General features: G+C 43.6%; 1 protein-coding gene across 9 annotated transcripts in view; it reads left to right on the forward strand.

Annotated features, from left to right (window-relative positions):
- ADAM15 (ADAM metallopeptidase domain 15) overlaps positions 1–20,512 on the forward strand; it is a 192,829-nt gene that overhangs the window by 128,678 nt on the left and 43,639 nt on the right. For 5 of the 9 annotated variants that reach the window (XM_085638489.1, XM_085638486.1, XM_085638490.1 and 2 more), the window contains 2 exons: positions 7,531–7,593; positions 9,681–9,777. In XM_085638489.1, the coding sequence (XP_085494615.1) occupies positions 7,531–7,593; positions 9,681–9,777 (160 nt within the window). Of the gene's footprint in view, positions 1–7,530; positions 7,594–9,680; positions 9,778–13,691; positions 13,770–17,098; positions 17,171–20,512 lie in introns of all 9 variants that reach the window. The other 4 variants (XM_085638483.1, XM_085638482.1, XM_085638485.1 and 1 more) reach the window with 1 other exon arrangement.

Below are 20,512 nucleotides of genomic sequence, written 5' to 3' on the forward strand. Positions count from 1 at the left end.
TTCCCAAAGCTTGAGTCTACACATCAGATTTAAGAACTGGATGCTCCTGTTCTCTGGTACAAACACTCCATTGTTTGTGAGCATGGATCAGTAGAAATTAAGGAAATGTGTATCCTTCCAGAGGCAGGATGGTTTTCCATTTAAAAGAAGTGTGAACTAATTTGGTTAAATCCTCATCCAGTGGATCGAGAGATCTGGGTTCTCCTTTGGAATCCTCTAAGTACTGAATGAATGAGAGGGCTCCACACGTGCACAGAGGACCAGTGTAAAGAGGTTTTTACACCGGTGGTTTGAGGGGACAATGCGATTATTGGTGTCCGCTTTACTTTCAATTCAAGGTAGAAGACAAGACTCCTATCCCAGCCTATAATAATTGCTGTATCCATTTTAAGGATGTAGCCGGCTTTGAATAACTTCTGATTCAATGGGTGTCTTTGTTAAAAAGAACTAGACATTTTTAAATAGACCGTTCCAGTTTTCCAGACCTTCGCTAGCTAGATCGCTCTTTTTGCCTTACATTTTCCTTTGAAAAAAGGTTTGGAAGGGAAGTAGTTTTGTAGAGCTGCTGAGACTTAAAAGGACCCTTTTTTGAGGATTGGGAATATTAATTAAGGTGATTTCCAGGGGACCAACCATTTAAAACCCTGGGTCCTTATATCTGTGCCCTCTGTGTTCAAAGACTAAAAGCGCGTCGGTGTAGATGTCCAACTGGAGTACCAACCTAAAACTATTTGTCTACAAGAAGTGCATTTAACTTGCACTGGCCAACTGAGACTGAAACGTTATAGGGAACTTTCAGAAGTGATGTATTCCTCAAAGAACACTAAATACAATGGAGTCGCCATGGTTTATACCTATAGACGTCCATTTTGTTCTGTAGTAATCAAAATGGATAAAGATGGAAAGCTCTTGATAGTGAAGGGTGCATTGAGGTGGTATGTTATTGAGGGACTCTGGCAGAGGTTTAGTCCCCCTGAATTTGGGGCAGAATACTTTGATCCTGGATTTTCTGCTACATTTACCTGATGTGCTGTACGTGATATAATGCAGGTGATTAACTTTGGTATGGGATGCAAGCCTGGACAAATCAGGGACTGAAAAGGGATCCACTAATGTTTTTTCAATGAAACTTAAGACCTTCTTCATTGCCATGGACCTGAGCAATTTGTGGTGGGGACATAGTGAATAACAGAGAGAGTACACATTTTTCTTTTGCGTTCATAGACTGTTTTCAAGATTAGTTTCTTTGTAAGCATCCCCCTTTCTGCCTTAGTACATGTAGCAGAAAATGGGTCAGTCTTTGTATCTGACCATTCCCCAGTCTCATTAGAAGTAAAAATACACATAAAACTTAAGTGGAGTGGAAAATGGTGCTTACATCCTTCCCTACTTAGTGTCTCGATACTTCAGAAGGAGAGATGCATATCAAAGAATTTTTGATTTCATTGAGGAGAGAGATGTTTCACTTCAGTGGATGTGTTGCGCCTTTTAAAACGGTCCTAAGGGGGAAATTGATTAGCAGACTATATAAATGAGAAACAAAAGAACTGAATCTTAAGAACACAGAGGTGAAATATAGGCAAATGCGTTCACTTACAGAAAATGATATTCTCTAAAAACCAGTTAAAAGCTATTGTGATTCAGAAGGCAGTTCTACCCTCACACCATCACAAGAGATTTTCCTATAAAGGGAGTAATAAAGTGGGTACACACTTAGCCGGACAGTCAAGAGAGTAAGGCCTATTGCTGTAAGATATGAGCCTTTGGGCTAATATTTTATGGTAGAATGTTTCTATGTTTCTTATAAAAAGTGCACGAGTATCCTGAGAACAACCCAGATACATAGTCCTCATGAAGTCAATAGAGATTTCCCTGAAAAAATTAAAATTGGTGAAAAGTAACCATTCCTTCTTCATCATGGCAGTCTTGCATGTATTCAGAAATAATGCGTCCGCTTCCCTTTGAATCGAGGAGAGGTGATGCAGGTGGCGAGCTTTCATGAGAAGATCCTAATGCTTATTCTAAGCTTCAGCCTGAACTATCTTCCAACAGAATTGACATCTTGCGCGGAAGGTCGGAAGAGTGTTATGGAATTTCAAGACACACGAGAGTGAATCTGATCTTTCATCTCTGATTGCATTTTGCAAGTTCAAAAAAGGAATTGACACCGCAGAAGGTATCGTGAAGGCTGCCATTAGGGTGAACCATATATTGTTTACTCATTGAGCCTTTTAACCCAACTTCTATACTTGTTTCATATGAACCTTTATTGTAGGCCTTTGATACTCAAAACCATTTCCAGCTGGAAAGCAAATCAATAAACTTGGCAATGTATTCCTGTGGCTGAAACTCCTATTGCATTGGCTGTTGGTGAGATTCCTACGTTTGGATGAGAAAAAAAACACAAGGCAGGGTACTGAGGCATAAACTTTATGTGGAACAAACTCCTGCCCAAGACTTGTTTCTATGACTTGTGTTGATTTTCAGTATAATGCAACAATCCTGCTTAAGATGGTTTTGAAACGATGGCATAGGAGAGAGGGGAAAAGTGGGACCATGTGCAAGAGGAGTGGGCAAAATAGAGAAAGTGGAAATGTAATGTGCAGAGGGAGCGGGAGTAAGAACGAGGGTGAAAAAGAAAGGAATGGAGGTCGAAGTAGAGGGTGATGACTGAATAAGTGCCTACACCTTTGAAATTCCCACAAATGTCGACAGAACGCATAACATTTCTATGGATATGAGGCATGGGTGCCGCAAAGGCCAGCCTTGCTGACAGCTGTCAATGACCACCTTTTCGGCCTCTTTTCCTTAGAACTAATGAGAGCCTCGTATAACTGTTTTTTCAGCATGAACCTATTCTAGGTTCACTTACTTTGCCTCATTATGCCATTTAGTGGTTGGATCAAGACATTTTTCTTTTTGGCCATCTTCTATAGGCTGATCCAGCAACACTCTTCTGTGACTGCCACACATATACAGACATACATACATACATTCTCCTGAGAGAGATGTTTGCCCGCTCCTCTTCATTAGTGTGACGCATGTTTGCTCCTGCTATTTGACAGTTATATGTGCCTATCTCCTTTCTTAGTCATGTATGACTGCCCATTTACATGAAACATGTGACTGCCTCACTCTATAGGAGTTGAATGTCTTCCTCTTCTCTGTGAGTGACTTGTGTCTGTGAAGAAATTCAGTTACCTGTAACTGTAATTCTCCAGTATTGGAATCTTTCATAGATTCACATGCTTGACTCATTCCCCGACGTCGAGATGGGAATAACATGGTACTTTATAATAGCAATGCAAAGTTAAACATACACCAGAAAGGCCATAGGCATTTTAATTTTGTAACATATCAGTCTTTTTTAAAAAGATACCAAACTTAGGTTTTAACCAATGAGGTTGTTTTGTGTGAGAAGCTCCAGTCCTTCAAGTTTTCAAAGCACAAGTGTAGGAGATACACCCACAAATCCTGCCTGGTTCAGCCTCCATTTTCATGAGGACTCTTAGAAGGAGATGTATGGGAACAAAGGCGTAAGCAAAGATTCCAGACCAGGCAATAGAAAATGCATTCCCCTATGATCCCTGATGATCATGCCAGCTTGCAAAGAACTGCAATTTCCAGTTCTGGGGGGTTGCAAAGAGGTTGAGATTCGGTTTGCCCCACTGGAAGAAGATGTTGAATATTTCCTTATCTAGCTCCCATTCGTGGCATGAGGTCCTCAGCCTGCTGAGAGTGACCACTATTACGTTTTGCTTTCAGGGGACATTTTCCGCTTGCAGATGCTGGACCATTCCCAGATGCGTTGAGCCTCCTGGGACAAGAGGTGTGATCTCGTACTGTCCTGCTGTTGATGTAGTGCTTTGTGGTCGTATTGTCTGTTTGGATGATCACCACACAGTTTCTAATCTTTGGAGGGAAAGCCTGCAAGGCTAGGTGCTCTGTCTTGAGCTACAGCAGATTGATATGGAGATGCAGATGAGATGTTTGCCACCTGCCGCTGACTTGCAGGTCTTGCACGTACGCTCCCCATCCTTCTAGAGAGGCGTCAGTGGTGATGACTAATGGAGAAGCTGAACTGAGGAAAGAAAGGCCGGCTGACAGATTCGCTTGTCTCGTCCACCAGGATGGGGCATTGACCATGGCCGAGTGAATTTGATGAGGTCGTCGAAAGACCCTATTACCTGTACTCATTGTCTATTTAGTTCTTCCTGAAGTTGACATATCCGTAGACGGCACAATGGAACTAGAGGGATACATGATGACATTGTCCCTAGTCCGGACTTGTAGAGGCGAACTGCAAGAGACCCTTTTCTTTGTACCAATTTTGCTAAGGACATTCATTTTAATTGTCTCTCTGATGTGGGGTACACTTTGCTGAGTGAAATATCGAGCGTTGCCCCCAAGAATGTTATGTTCTTTGGCGGGGGTCAGGGTTGTGCAGGCAGTTGTCGATCTCTGTGCAGCCTGATTGGAAGGTGCCTTGACCAACCAATCTTCGAGATATGGGAACACCTGGTGTTTGTGTTTTCTCAAGGAGGCTGTTACAGGCACTAAACACTTTGCGAATATTCGAAGGTTAGACTTCAGGCCAAAAGGAAGAACCTTGAACTGGTAATGGCTGCTGGCTACTTTGAATGATAGGAATTTCGATGGGTGGATGTGAATGTGAAAATACACATACTGGAGGCCGAGGGTTGACGTATAATCTCCCTGGTTTAGGAGTAGCAGAATATCCTGAAATGTTACCATGTGGAATTACTGTTATTTGAGATATTTGTTGAGATTTCTCAGGTCTAGAATTGGTCTCGACTCCTTAAATGTCTTGCGGGCCAAGAAGAAACTGGAATAGAATCCCTTCCAATGTTGTGATGTAGAAACTCTTTCTATCGCCCCTTTTTTGAGCATGGTTTTGACCTCCAACTAAAAAGTTGTAGATGTTTCGAAATGGAAGTTTGAGGTGGGGTTGGTGATGGGGTCTTGATGAATTCTAATATATGGCCAGATTGAACAAGGTTTAAGACCCATTGGTCTGTTATCTCTTGCCAGCGTTGATTATAGTTGGATAGTCTTCCTCCTAGCCTGAATGGAGAGAAGAGGGGAGTAGCTGGATCCTTTGCCATTGTAAGTACTGGTGATGAAATTGCTGAGAGGTTGATGAATATGAAGGATAACAATACTGTTGGGTAACCTCCTCCATAGGATGGAACTCCTCTTCACCAAGCACCCCGAAAGGGCAATTTCTTTACTGAAGTGTGCCCAACGATTTAGCTGTGTCACTCTCTATTTTAATGCCTTGTAGAGCTTTGTCGACATGCTTGCCGAAAAGGTCTTCACCATCAAAGGCCAGATCCAGTATTTTGCTTTGGACCTCCGGCCTTAAAAAAGTAGCTTTGACCCAAACCTGTGTCCTTAACACGGCAGCCCCTGCAAGATGTCTGAATGCAGTAGTGGCAATGACCATGGCACAATCTATCACCTCCGATAATGTGCACTCTCCTTGTAGAACTTTCTTGGCCTCTGTTTTGATGTCCTGTGGGAGGTGGTCCAGATATCGAGCAATATCGGACCACATTTGGTGATCATATCGTCCAGGAACCACTAGGAAATTTGCCACCATTACCGTAAGTGCTGACCTGGATGAAAAGCACTTGCCAATATTATCAAGGCAGCAACCCTCCATGTCCTGAGGCGCTGAGATTGGCCCTGAAGGGATTCCTAGATCCACACTGGGCTGCCTGTGTGATAACCGAATCAGGCTTTGGGTGGCAATTAAGACATGCAGGAGCATCCTCTGGAGCCTTGTATTTCTTATCCAAGCGCAGTAGAACTGCAGTCACTGTGGCCGAAGTCTACATTACTTTTAAGCCCTCATCCCATATGTAGCTCAAAAAGAGGTATGTGCAGGAGTCACATGCCTTATTTTCTCAGATGGAAGCTCTGACATTGCGAGAGCCATGCCACCTGTCAATTGGAGAGACGTTGTCGACAGGGGAGCCGTAGTCGTCGACGGAGGAACTGTCTTCACTGTTAGTTGATGACGAGGTCAGAGTTATATTCAGCATCAACAGTCTATGTGTTTGAGCCGTCAATGAGGATGTCATTGTCGAAAACGATGAGCTCGTGGTCAGTGTGGTGGAAATGGTGCTCGTGGTAACTGTCGTAGACGCTGCCGTGTAGGTCTTCGTCGTTGGCAGTGCCGATGATGAGATTTTCGTCAACGGAGAGATTCTCATCGATGATCTGTCAGTAGATGGTGCAGATTAAGGTTTCTTGAAGGAGTGACGAACCTGAGGAGGTGATGTAGGAGGCTCAAACCTAGTTTTTTTCAGGCTTTTTTTAAGAGGTATATGGTCCCTTTTTCTCCTGTCACCTGGAAGAAACCTCAACTTCCTAATGAGATTTGGAAGGACTGCATCCTCTGTAAGACCTATGAGTGATCTTTTTTTAGGCTGCTCTAGAGAGGAGTGAGAATGGAATGATCTCTCTCTCTTTTGCAACCTTCTTGAGGACGGGGGAAGAGTCCTCACTGTCGTCATCAGACACCGGTTTCTTCCTGGTTTTAAGTTTTTGGAACCATATCAGCAGCCGCCCTTCATGGTTCTTCATTGTTTTAGTAGAAATGGTTCCACTAACCTTACATTCTTTGGCCTTATGCGCTGGATAAAGGCAGTATATGCAGTCCTGATGAGGATAATCCGAATGAAGCCTCTTATTACCGCAAGTACCAAAGGCACTGAATATACTCTTCTTTTCTTTATCTGACATGATGAAGTCAGGTTTGAAGTCAAAAATACAGACAAAATGGTATTAAGTATACATCTGTATGTCTCTGAGGTATTAAGAAGGTATTGAATTCCTAGGAATAGTTCTCAACAGGTATAGCTGAGCAGAGCTCAGTGGAGACTCCCTAACACGAGGTGTGGTACAGAATCTGAGAAACTGGAGCTTCTCACAGGAGTATTCTAGAGGGCAAAGCAACCTCATTGGTTGAAACCTAAGTTTGGTCTCTTTTTTAAAAAGGACTATGATATGTTACAACATGTAATGGCCTAGCACCTTTCTAGTCTATGTTTAACATTCCCCTGCTATTATAATGTACCTTGGGACTCCCATCTCGACGACGGGGAATGATTCAAGCATGTGAATGTATGAAAGTTCCAATACAGAGTCAGTGATGTTCTACGGACTGAAAAAGACCGCTTGCTGTAGTCACCTCTCTGAGAGTGATGTAATCTTGCACCTCTTCATGGGAGTGCTGTTCGACTGTCACTTTCTTACAATCATGTGTGCTTGTCTTCGCTTTGAGATTGATGGGTGAGTACCAGTCTTTAAGAGATATATGGTTGCCCTGCTCCATGGTTGTCGTGTCACTCTTCTCCCTGTCAGAGCGTGATGAGCAGCTTCCACTTTTCAAACATATATGTCAGCCTCTCTCTGTGAGTGATGTGATCTTGTGGATGTGATATATAGTCGATGCCACGGGTGCCCCCGGACTCATGTATTCTGCTTTTCCTTTTACTGCAGTGACGAGTTGGCTGAAACGCGAGTGCGATTCCTGGGCGAAAGTGCACCGAGCAACAGGAACTGGTAATGCCTCTGTTTTTAGGTGTTTTAGAGTTCACTGTACACTAAAATGTCAGGCTGGTGTGTGGATCTGCTGAGCGAACAGCCAGTGAGTGCTTGTAGAGCTTCCTCGCATAACCTATATCTCAGGTCTTTGTGCACCGGATGCTAAACCACATCCAAGCAGTGCCCTGCAAGAGCCACAAGACAGCAGCCGTTGCCTGTTTGACCTTTGGGGCCCCAGAACTGACTGTACCCCACTCAATGGATAAAGAACCCCAGCAGGTGTTGCGAGAGGACCAAAGAACCTCAGCAAAATGTGTGCATCCTCTCAAAAGGATTACAGGACCAAAGAGATGTCCTGTCGAAGCTATAGGATCACAACAATGTGCGCTTCCATCAGCGAAGTCCAGGAAAAGATGTAGGGCTCCGGCTGTGCGCTTCCTCCAGTAGTGCATTGCCAGTGCTGTGGGGCTGCACCAGCATTATGGGAGCAACGAGTATGCATTATGAGAGCCCTTCTAACATTTCGGCTTGTTTAAGCAACACATTTAATAAAGTTGTTTTTTCTAGGGTCCCCTATTAACCATGGAGCTTCTGTTGGGAGACCTTATGACATGGCTGTGTAATTTGGTATTCTGTAACACCAGTGCCTGTCACAAGAGACTTTGAACATTAATGATTGTATTTATTTGTATCTTACTGTTGTTCGACAGTGTTCTGCCTTGATAACCAGATTGGATCTCACCTTATTTTATATTGGTTTTAAACGAATCAGCAGGTGTTATATATCTTGGGTCCATTGATTCTTTTAATTTCCCAAAGGTGTTATTTACGGGTTGTAGTTAGTAAGGGTGGGCAGAAGTGTCCGTTCCGCCAGTGGAATTGATGGAATTTTGGTGACTCAGCATTCCTCGTGCACGTCCCCAGAACGGTAAGTTGCTGAGCGAGATTTGGCGTCCCCTAGGCCGCTTCTCGAATAGAAAATCTACTTGAACTGGAGCAAAATCAACTCGAGTACTACATGGTGCAGTCCGTGCTGATTTTTCTGCACGGAACGCGCTACTGGTGCTAAATCACAGCGCAAGCACCGCAGCATGCTTATTTCCACCTATTTGCAGAACTCCGTGGAATCTTGCTGAGTTTGTATGTAAATAGGTGGAATTCCGCGGAGTCAAATTCCACTAGTTCCGCCCTCGCCTAATAGTTAATAAACTTGTAGTTCTGGGTCTTTGTGTTAACGATTTTTGGTATTTTTTTAAAACATAATTTTGCTGATTTTGTTTTTTTTCTGTCAAATAACTTCATGTGAAAAGTCAGTACTTGTTTTTATTTGATGTTAACAAAGAGAATGTAATGCATGTATAATATGGTCATACGGTGCCAATTGAAGATTAGGCTAGCTGTTTTGTGTTGGTTCGCCATCAGAGGTTCCGATGGTTTAATGTGATGCATGTAGATTATGGTTATACAGTTCCAATTGAAGATTAAATTACCTTTGTCATTGTAGAATATGATTGAACTACTGACTATCGAGAGTAGAAATATTATCATATAAGAATATCTTGGATAAAATATCAAGGACCAAAATATCAAAATTTAAGTGCATATAGAGGAAGTATAGATTTATCATTCCTAACTTGACATCTACGCACCCAGAAGATATATATCGCCGAGGTACAAATATCTGGAGTTCAGTACAGACAATCTATACTTACTCATCTTTCAATATTTTGGTTTTGAAATGTTGTCGATGTTTCCCTACCACAATATTCTGTCTTTGATATTCAAGGTCACACTCTGGAAAATGGTCATATGGTTCGTACTTGAATATTAGTTTAGCTGTTTTGTGTTTCCTTATTGGCAGAAGTCCCGGTGGCTTCTACATGTGCACGCTGTAGGGTAACATGGCCAAGTCTAGTTGGGATAGAAGATTGTGTAAAGCTAATGCAGAACACAGGTGGCCAACTTACCTTGATGTTTCCTATTGGAACCGCCTCTAACTCCACTGTTGTTATTGGAACATCCCACCTCCACTGGATTTGGACACACTCTTTGTGATACCAGTGTCTGTCATTATATTACAGTGTGATGCCTACTGTTTTTTGCAGGCATCCCCAATCTGGAAGTCGCCAGCCACCAGAACGTCCCAGGCCACCACAGCGGACGCAGTCTACAGAGCTCCAGGTGATGCCTGTTAATAGCAAGGTAAGAAAGATGGAGGCAGGTACATATTCCCCAAGAATATCAGGACAATATGGTGATCTTTTAGTCCAGGCCAATATCCCTTGTCCGCTCCTATTCCAAAGCGCATTGAGAGACCTGTGTGTGAGTTAGAACTTGAGAGATTTGTGATGGGATTTATTTCTTCTGTGTGTTCATGCGCTTCGTCTGTGTAGCACCCTGTAACCTGATAGAGATCGAGCATTGTGATTTAAAGATAATTTGTGGGCATTTATTGTACTGAAATAACTTCTTTTCAGAGTCAGAAAGATATTTTCATGCAGGTCAGATTGAGACCTGAGAGAGTCCTCCTGTTCAACCATGCTCAGTGTATTTTGGGGACAAAGTAGGGGGCAAGCCCTGCCTTTCTTTGAAAAGCTGGGTTGTACCTCAGTGTTTGGGGACAAAGCAGGCGTCAATCGCTGCCTTCATTTGCAAAGTTAGGTCGTATCTCCGTGTTTGGAGGCAAAGCTGGGGGTAACTCGTTGCCTTCATTGAAAAATTGGGTCGTGTCTCCATGTTTGGGGACAAAGCGGGGTGACTCGTTGCCTTCTTTTGAAAAGTCGAGTCATGCTTCTACGCTCTGTTTTTTCGTAAGTAGCATATTGTTGTGGCGATCCTGTACACTTCATAAGGATTTCTGTACACACTTAGTAGCCTTTCTGTTTATTTCCATTTATTAGTACTTAAAACCCCAGTGGAGCACAGAAGGCCTCCTACATCTTCTTTCACATCACAACCTCTCTGTTAAATTTTTTATTTTATATATGTGGGATGGTACAGGTGAAGCCACCTTTGTTACTTAAGGCCTTTTTAAGAGTTTGGCGGACATGATACTCCATCAAACTATGGCAGATATCCCATTCATCGTATTGCAGTGCCACAGGCTACTGTACGTTTGTAATACAGCTGATAGAACAATCCACGTTTGTGATGAAGTACGCTGGTCCCCAAACTCCAAATAAGGCCCTTAATCTCAAAAGAATAAGCATTCCTCAATAATTCCATTGCACTATCACAGGTGTTATTGGATATGTTGTGGTAAGCTAGTGAAATATTTAAATGCACGGTAGAAAACAAATGCAGTAGTGTGGTGGTCTTTGTCCAGCATCATCTTGAACAGCCTCACCTTGCCTTAAGTTGATGTACTTGGTGCCACTTAAATTTGCTAAATAAACCAGTACTATATAAGATTTTTTTCTAAGCTTGGTAAATATCACACTCCAGGAATGAGGTACATGGTAAGTAGTTTTAGGGTGACTCTAGGTTATTCAAGCCCTTTCCAGTTTGTATTATGTTATTCCTTGAGGGCGGACTATGGCATTCCCTGCCACTATGTGACACGTTTCAGCAGCTGGCAGTAATGTGAGAACCTGGATCTGAGGACTTAACTTTGCTTTTTTGTTTTACCTTCTGCACAACTCTGTTCACTTAGAAAGGAAGTTTTGTCCCTGGAGTAGTCATGGGGCTCTATCTTAAGACCAAAATCTAAGCCCACTTGTTATCTTGTGTCCCAGTTAGGCATCAGGAATGGCCCTGCTGGCAGCCAATAACCGCACGTTTGGAAATCTCGTATAACAGACCGGGCTGTGAAAGGAAGACCTGACTGCCTCCACAGACGGAGACATTGTAGCGCTTTGGCTACTTTCAATAAGGCCACAATGGTCCTCATTAGTAGGGCCTGTAATTTCCAAATTGACTGATAGTGGGAGTTATCAGCTGCACCAGAAATTACGTGTATTAAGGCGTGTCCCAGAATGCAACTTTTTAAACGTGACATTTTGATGACTGAGTGTTGAAAAACATCACACATGCTGGAGTGTCATGTTAACAATATAGTATAGTGGACCCCATAGGTTTCTTGGCACCAGACCACATAGAATAGACAGAAGTTAGAAGAGCTATGAGAGCAACTTCAGGATTGGCCTGAGCGCTGATTATTTGCGCTCCTAGACAGTCTGGGAGCCTGTACATGCTCTCTTCAGCCCAAGCAATGCCGCTATGGTTGTTGGAAAGAGCTTCACTGCGCATGTGGGTTTGGCTGGCCTGAGACGGCTGGCCAAACCCACCTGCACAGTGAATAGTAGTGCCCAACACTCCCCCTCCAACCTGTCATTACCCTAGTCCTGCCCCCAAGCCTCAGCACAAAATTATTGTCGTTTTATTTTTCACTTATTTTTTAGATGCTGGCAGGGGGGGGGGCGACGCTCCTCCGCCATAGCGGAGGAGCCGCCGCTGAGTACTATGGAATCCAAGAAATCCATAAATGGAGAAAGTTTCCATAGTCCCGGTTTAAGCAGTCTTATACTCTTGTCTCTTAGCAAGGAGTCATATAGTGCCCTTGGTTGAAATGTGCAGGAAGAGTCTATGGAAGAGACATGGTTCTACTTGGAGAGTTCATTGTCAATTTTGAAACCTAGATTTTTCATGGCTTTTGCCAGAGTAAGGAAGGTTCCTATGGCACAGGCTAAATCATGTTTAGCCAGAGGTAGGGCTTACCTGTCACGACTAGTACTTGTTTTCTCATCATTTAATAATCGCTATATATCTAATTCTATATAAATTTCATGGCTTGCTGGAAGGAGTGGCTAGTTGTTGGATTGCCATCTAGACCAGTGGTTCTTAACCTGTGGTCCGGGGCCCCCGAGAATCCGCAAAGACCTTTCCACGGGGTCCGGGACTGCTTAGAAAATTAAACAATGTGAACGGATTAATAAAATATATATAAACAAAGACGCAAAATGTAAAGTTACAAATTTTAAAACATTCTGTGAATGTGAAGGGATTTGAAATTAGAGGCTGAAAATAAAGTTTGTATCCTTAGATTGTGGGAACAGTGCAAGTGCATCAAACATAATACACTATGGATGATAAGTGGCCTAATTTGAATTTATAAAGCCCCCAACTTTCTCATTAAAATTAAAATCTAGATTTTTTTTTTGATTGTGCATTAAATACTTATTTCAACATTTGTATATTTGTGTGAAGAATGTTTGTTTCTGTATATTTTGTGTATTATTTTGCGGTTCAAATCATCGAAAATTGCTGTAATGACTCAGTGGGGGATCCCCGGATTCCAATAATAATCCAGTGGGGGCCCCTGGGTTCCAGTAAAAATTAAGTGCAGGTCCACAGAAGTCAAAAGGTTAAGAACCACTGATCTAGTCGGACAAAAATATGAGTATCGTCTGCATATATAGCCTTGACCCCAGTGTTCATGAGTGATTTTTGCTAATGGTTCATAGATATTCAAAAGATGGGGAGATAACACAGAGCTGTGAGAAACCCCATTTCTTAAGTGTTAGTTCCCATTTCCCAGGTGGGATACTTGTAATATGCCACTGTTCTAGCAACTCATACATACAATGCTTGTGGTAAGATTGTCTTCGAGAATGGGAATACCAGTATAGTATTCCTGCACCCATTGGGGGCTTTGAAGATAAGTGTTCATGTTGCTGGTCAGCCAAGGCCAGCTGCAGCCTTGGTCTTGGGTAGTGATGGGTTTGCACTTGTCGTTTCACATTTGAGTTGTCTTCAGATAATCAGGTCACTGGAATAGCGGAGGGGGCAAACAAATCGGTGAAGCTGCATGATGTGACATCCAGTGAATTGGACTCCAAGGCAGAGATGCAGCAGTTCGTAGAGGGTGGAGTAATTGGGCATCTTTCTTGACATACCTGCTCAACTAGTACTGTGTGCATGCAAATCCTTGTTGCACGCAGCTCTGGAAACACCATGCATGACCTAATAATTCATTCTTATCCTTCAGAAGTCTGCCGCATGAGTATCTCTCTTAACATGAATGCATCTTTCTCAACCATGTCTCTTTTCTCCTTGCACATTTCATTTTCTCATCTCTTCTTTGGCTGTCTTTTTGTTGCCATGCACCTACTTCTCAGCCCAGTTTTCAGGGTTCTGACAGGCCTGAGCCACCTTCGAAGCCACTGCCTCCTGATCCCGTGCCTAAGCGTGTGCAGGTAATGCCCGATTTCCCTGTGTATTGCTATCCAGCGAGGGCTGGTGGTGGTGGTGCGCCTTTGAGCGTTTAGTGGGGACAAGCGTTGCATGAAGCGAAGGGGTCTTGCTGTTTTAATCACTGACAGAGGCTGCGGCATGTATATTGCTATAGGGCGCAGGGGCGGGCCATAGGTTCAACTGCCTAAGGGAGCTCGAAGTTCTTCAATACAAGACACAAGGCTGCTATTAGTCAATATTTTCATGCTGGAAACCTTCTTCTGACTATTTCTGAAACCCCTTTTTCCCTTTCCCTAAAAGGTGGTCACCTTTATCAAGCACCACATACAATCCCACAACAACCTCTCACCCTTCCCTCTGCAATGATTGATGACTGCTACCAATGGCCATGTGTTATTTTCCTCTCCATCAGATGCCAGCTAAGTTATCCCATTGTCTCTGGCTCTCCACAGGTCCTATTGTGGGAGAAATAGTTAGACATGTAGCGCCTTTACAAGTATGATTCCTCTCCTTGAAGTTATGGGGCGTCCTACACTAGCAGACTTGAAGTCCAACAAGGTGTAAGGAACGGTTGTCCTTAGAGGGTCCTGAGTTTGCCAGTCACAAGGAAGCTGCTTTAAGGAATAAAGGTGTTACCACATGCAAGGTAGAATCAAAGCACAGACTGCATTGTAACAATTTAAAACCCCTAAGAAGGGCTTCTCATGGGGATTCAAAGTATTTTATCAGTAGACTTGATCTTACAAAGCATCAGCCAGCATCCACTCATAAACGGAAGGCATCTAGTCCTAGCTGTTATTTGTACCAGAAATCAACCGGATAGTTTAAGGCAGAATACTCAGTGGTTAGAGGCATGGTACAGCCAACTGGAAACAAAACAAGTTTACTAAAAAAGCCTTCCAAAACCAGAGGCTGCAAAATGTGGCAAAGCAAACACGAACACCACAGCCTACAATAGAACTGTGACTCAAGATTGGAAAAGTCTACTCATTAACAGTAGCTGGAGCAGAGGATGCTCTAAAAAGCAGCCATGGGTGCTGCAACAGCGTTGTGGGCGCATGCAAACAATTGCAGCACAGGCACATGGTACACGTTAAGATACACTAAACAATTGGCAAACTTCACATAAATCAGAGAAACCTACAATTTTAAAGGGCTTTAGGACATAGCCCTGCCTCGAAGCACAATTAAAAGGCAGGGCTTAACCCAGACTTCCTGTAGTGAGGATGCATGAAAGCCTTCACCAGACATCCTCAAAACAACCAACTGGACATGCACAAGAAATTCTTCTGAATCAACCGCTAAATAGCCAACAAGACAACACTGTATAGAAGTAGGGTTGAAAAACACAGGCAAAGGCTACATAGGGCAAAACGAGGGGATAGGCACGTTTCAAGAGGACCCAGTTAGAGTAGAAAAGGACTGGACTGCAAGCATTACCACCACAGGAAATCACACAAATTGTATCAACTTAGGTACTGATAGCAGAAAGCATAATCAGTGCAGTTAGAGAACATGCAGACTGTCTTGTAAGAGTTTCCGCTGTCACCAGTGGCTCCAGTTGAACCTGGGCTTTCTAGAACAGTTGGCATAGTTGAACTGGCTCGTCACAGCTCCCTCTGACCCACGCAAGCAGAGTTGTTGCGTGGAAAGAGTACAGCGAACCTGTACCGTACTGGAGGAATTCAGCATCAACATTCCCAATACCAGATAGATCACTGCTGGACAAATGTCTAGAGGTGTTACCTTCCCAACGCGTGCCAGCTAAAAAACATACTCTGCATTGCGTCTGTCTGTTTGTCGTAGAGTCATATTCTGTGCATCATCCTACCATCTACGGGTCAGGTCCAAAAATGCACTCGTTTTTCTCATGATATTAGAAATGTTGTGAAAGCTAAGGAGGGATGTCTGTTATCAGACTCAGATCGCCTCCATCTTTAATTTAGTTTTTGAGGCCTTCAGGTTTGGTTGTAGGAGTTGTGACTATTCCACTAAAAAGAGCACTAATGGATCACCATGTCGTTGACATAACGATGGGCAGAGTCTACTTCAAGGACAGATATTATCATATGTACTTTTTGGTCATAACAGTTTGGTGGTAAAATACTGTCTTTATATTGTAAAGGTGTTATAGACCCCAGTAAAAGACAAACACCAATTTTTTGGGAACCAGTTTGTGCCCCAGCTGAATGGTTTGGGGGAGATTCATACACTAAACAATGGTCGAAAATTGTTTTAACACCACCAGTACCATAATTTAAATGGGGCCTCCCAAAATCACAACATTATTAGTCAGATTTAATCCATAAAATGTTAAATGCCTGTAAGGAAGATGGAGAATGTTCTGGGGCTTGTGGGAACACCCTCTAGGGAGTATAAATAAAACTGAGACGCAGTATTACTCTTGAATTTACTACAGTAAATATATGCACGCTAACACAAAGCAAGCAAGTCAAACATTGCATGTGGTGAGAGGTGCGTTTGAGAAAAGAAAGACCAAAAACACTCTTTGCTACTTTTTGAACATGGCGTGTTGAAGTGGGTGTATCTACAATACAGATGTTCCAATCGAAGACAATCAAATGCCCCTAAACAGAAAATAATCCCATCCGTGAAAGCCACCAGAGAACTTTAAAAACAAATTATGATAAAACTTCATTAATAAAACATCCTGTCATCCACTTTTAAAAGTAAGCAGACAGAGAACCTGAGATGGTCTATGCAGCATCTATCTGACATTAGCTTTGATTTTATGATGTAACTATTGTCCATGCACCTTACAGCCTTTAAGCAGCTTTCTTGTCGGTCTCTATGCGTTATAGGACCCACTCATTGTACTTTCTGTTCATTAATGGGAAGTAAGGACCTTTTCTTATCAATGGCGCACGCTGATATTTGCACCAAGGCATTAACTTTCAGTGATTTAAGAATCTCTTTTTGGCCTAATGCTGTAATTGTGGTGTACCATGCCAGTGCTCCTTTATGTACTGAGGCATTCATTTAAATCTAGTTTCAAGCTAAGCAGAGTACAAAGCAGGTCGCACAAATTCGAAATTGAAAGCACTAGATAGACCATGCATTGTGCATCATGCCCAATTGCTAAGATAGTGGCAAAGTGTGGGAACAGTGCGAGCCCAAAAAGGTAGTCTCTTGCAGTCATGCCTCCTTATGCCAGTGGACCTTTGAAGTCAGACCACGCGGTCTCTGACCTCTTCTATGCCAGGTAGCGAATGCATTCAGACCTAGCGGTGTCAGTTGCTCTTGCATGCGCCAGTATCACTTCTATAGATGACTATTTTGCTCTCTCACTGTCCAAACTCTCTTTGTTCAGGATGCAGATCCAGACAGGCCCGCAGCGCCTACCAGGCCTCTGCCTGCGGACCCTGTGGTGAAAAAATCTCAGGTAACACCTTGCAGAGGGAACAGTATAACCTGTTGCTCTGTTTTGGTGGTGGTAGTGCTGTAGGTCTTTGGTGGTGGGGCCATTTTTGTTTGTGCTTTGGCTTTTATAGCGGTAGGGAAAGATGGCAGACATTTGTTTGTTTATGCGGTGGCTTCTATGCTGGCAGGAGCTTTGGAAATGCTAAAATAATGTTAATAGTGGCGTGCTGTAGGTTTATGGTGGGGGTACTGATTTTGTTTGTGCACCGGCTTTTATGGTGGTGGGATGTGATGGCAGTTATGTCTGCTTATTCATTGCTTCTGTGGTGACAGGGTGCCCTGGAAATGCTGAAATGTTAGTAACATTTTTGGTAACCTTTGGTGCTTGTTCTACTGATAGTACTGCTGTATGCCTCAGTTGTATCGACCATTAGGTTTCCTGTATTATTGTAAAAATGTTTTCGAGGCATATGAGCTGTAGATCATATGCTTTAGCATAGATCGCCTTCTAGTGTTGGGTCCGGATGTTTGCACTTTGTTTTTCTTCGAAGAAGTCTTTCCAGTCACGAGGTAGGTGACTCCTCCTTTCGATGATAGTGCGCATGGGCATCGACTTCATCCTTAGATTGTTTTTTTCTGCCAACGGGTTCGGATGTGTATTGCTGCGCTCCGGATCGGTATCGTTTTCAAACCCTTTCGACGCGCAATCCTCTATTCTCGACGGTATTGTTATCGATCGCGTTTCCCCATTCGACGCGCATTGTTTTGACTGAGAAAACCTTCGATCAGGAAACTTGAGGCGGGCTGTCGGGCCTACCCGCGCCGACCGCGATAGCAGTCGATGGAACGGACTCCATTCAAACTATGTCCCCGGTGTCGTGCTAAGTTTCCACGCACCGATTTGCACGAGGTCTGCAACCTCTACTTCTCTCCGGAATATAACAAAAAGGACTGTGACGTGTGTCGATCGTTCCGATCGAAAAAGACAATTTGTGATCATCGGGCTCAATGCCACGAGATGCAACATCACAGCGACTCCGTACCGGCGAAGATTCCGATATCTAACATCCAGCTGAAGGAGCCGAGGAAGAAGAACCGGTCTCCGTGTCTGCAGCAGACTCCGACATGGAAGGAGAACACATCACTCCGGCTCAGCGTACCGTGAGTACTAACTCCCCCGTGCCCATTGAACATAAAACAAAGGCTCTAGTACCTCCTTCGGGCCTTGGTCAGCACCGACAGAACATTTCAGACGCCCCGCCCTCCAGCCCGGCTAAGAAACTTAAAGAGAAACCTTCCAGCTCGGGCTCGAGCCGGCCCCATTCTGGTGCTGAACCAACACCTTCGGCAACTAAACAAATCAAAGCATCTACAGGTCGCCACACCACCGGGACCGAAGACTATACCTTCGGCACCGAAGACTTTGTAGCCAAAAGTCCCCACACCTAAACGTTCGGAGCTGAAATTCTTCACACCTACAGGTTCGGAGCCAAAATCGTCCACACCTAAGGGCTCGGAGCCGAAACCTCCGGCACCAAAACAATCGGAGCCAAAATCTTTAACACCAAAAGGCTCGGAGCTAAAGCCTACCAAGCACTAAGACTCGCAGCCGAAACCTTCGACACCAAAATGGTCGTAGCCGAAACCTTCGGCGCCGAAATCTACACATAAAGTAAAGGACACTGCAGCCAAAAAGCCTCGGTCCGATGAACCATCTTTGGATCCTAAACAGGAAAAACTGGTCATTAACCCTCAAACAGGTCATATTCATGCCACTATTCCCAAGAAACGGAAGATTGATCTCTCAGAGGACTCTCATATACCTCTTGAGAAAAAGGACATGGGAACTAACCCTTCTCCCCCTTACATTCCACCTCCCTCTCCTCCTAATCCTAATTGATTATCTCACCATCAAATTCACCTCCACCGTCACCTACCACGCAGAATGATTATTATGGGGTTGGAGATACAGACCGAGAGCAGAATATACCACAAGATCACATTATACCACAAGACCCTGACCCTTGGGAAAATTATGACAAGGAACCAGATACAGATAACGACCATGACCTGTATCCCTCTAGACCCTCCTCACCTGATGATAATGTTGGATACATTCAACTCATTAACAGAGCTGCCCAGTATCACGGGATGGGGCTCCATTAATAGCCTTTGGAAGAGGACTTCCTCTTTGAAAAACTCTCTCATTCCCTAAGATCTACTCACACTTTACCTATGCTAAAATGCATGTTAAAGAACACACAAGGGGTATTTAAACACCCAGTTAGGGAAGGAATACTCACACCCAGAGTAGACAAGAAATATAAACCTACTCCTACCGACCCTGCTTACATTAAAGGTCAGTTGCCTTTGGACTCTCTTGTAGTCTTGTACGCTGGCAAGAGAGCTAACTCTCAAACCACAGGTGCGGCTCCCCCTCCTGACAAGGAGTCCAAACTCACTTACAATTACCTACTAATAGAGGTTCCTTTCGCCGCTCCTTTTACAGGAGTGTACAAAAATAACAATTGGTTCTGTCGGGTATGAATTATTTCTTAAACCATTAAACCAGTCATTGGTTTATTCACAGGAAAGACAATTAATCATAAGTAACACTCATAGAGACCAAAAAGTATTCAAAATTTTTATAAATTGTGTCATTTATGAATACCCACATTAAAAGGTGACATGTGGTGCTCAGTGCTGTAGTGAAAGTGCGTAATATATACAAAGTGACTTGTGAAAGTATTGACGTTTTCAAAGGCCAGAAAAACAGATATTTGAATCGGTCTGCAGACTGATTGAATAGGTCTTTATGCAGAGTCTTTCAACTGGTCCAGGGGATATGTCGACGTTTCAACCCAGGAGGGGCACTACTAACTAGTCAATGCGGGTCTTCATCAGGACAGGGGCAGTGGGGTGACAGCCTAAAAGAGCACAATGTAGCTCATAGGGCGTGTTCGATCTCTTCGTTTGATGTAGCAAGCAGGAGCAAAGGTCTCCTGCTCCGCGTTGGTTCTTCCTCAATGGGGATTTCCAGTCTTGAGATGCGGTTAATCTCTTCCAATGATGGGTCTTGAGAGTCTCAGAATAGTTAAAAGGTAGGGGGGGGGGGGCTCAGGCAATCGTCCTGTCTCCTCCGATCGTATAAATCACTCTAGGGTTCTTGGAATTTGACCCAGAGTCTCAATTAACTTCAAGCAGGGGGGGGGGCGCAGGCAAACGTCCTGTCTCCTCCGATCCTATATTTTTGTACACGATTGCCCAGGTTCTGAGGGATACTGGGTTACCCCATTGTTATCACAATCCTTTTACAGGAGTGGCTCAAAGACGGTGTCCACCGAGAATCCCTCCTCCTCTTACA

Source organism: Triturus cristatus, chromosome 12, assembly GCF_964204655.1.
Source record: "Triturus cristatus chromosome 12, aTriCri1.1, whole genome shotgun sequence".
NCBI lineage: Eukaryota > Metazoa > Chordata > Amphibia > Caudata > Salamandridae > Triturus > Triturus cristatus.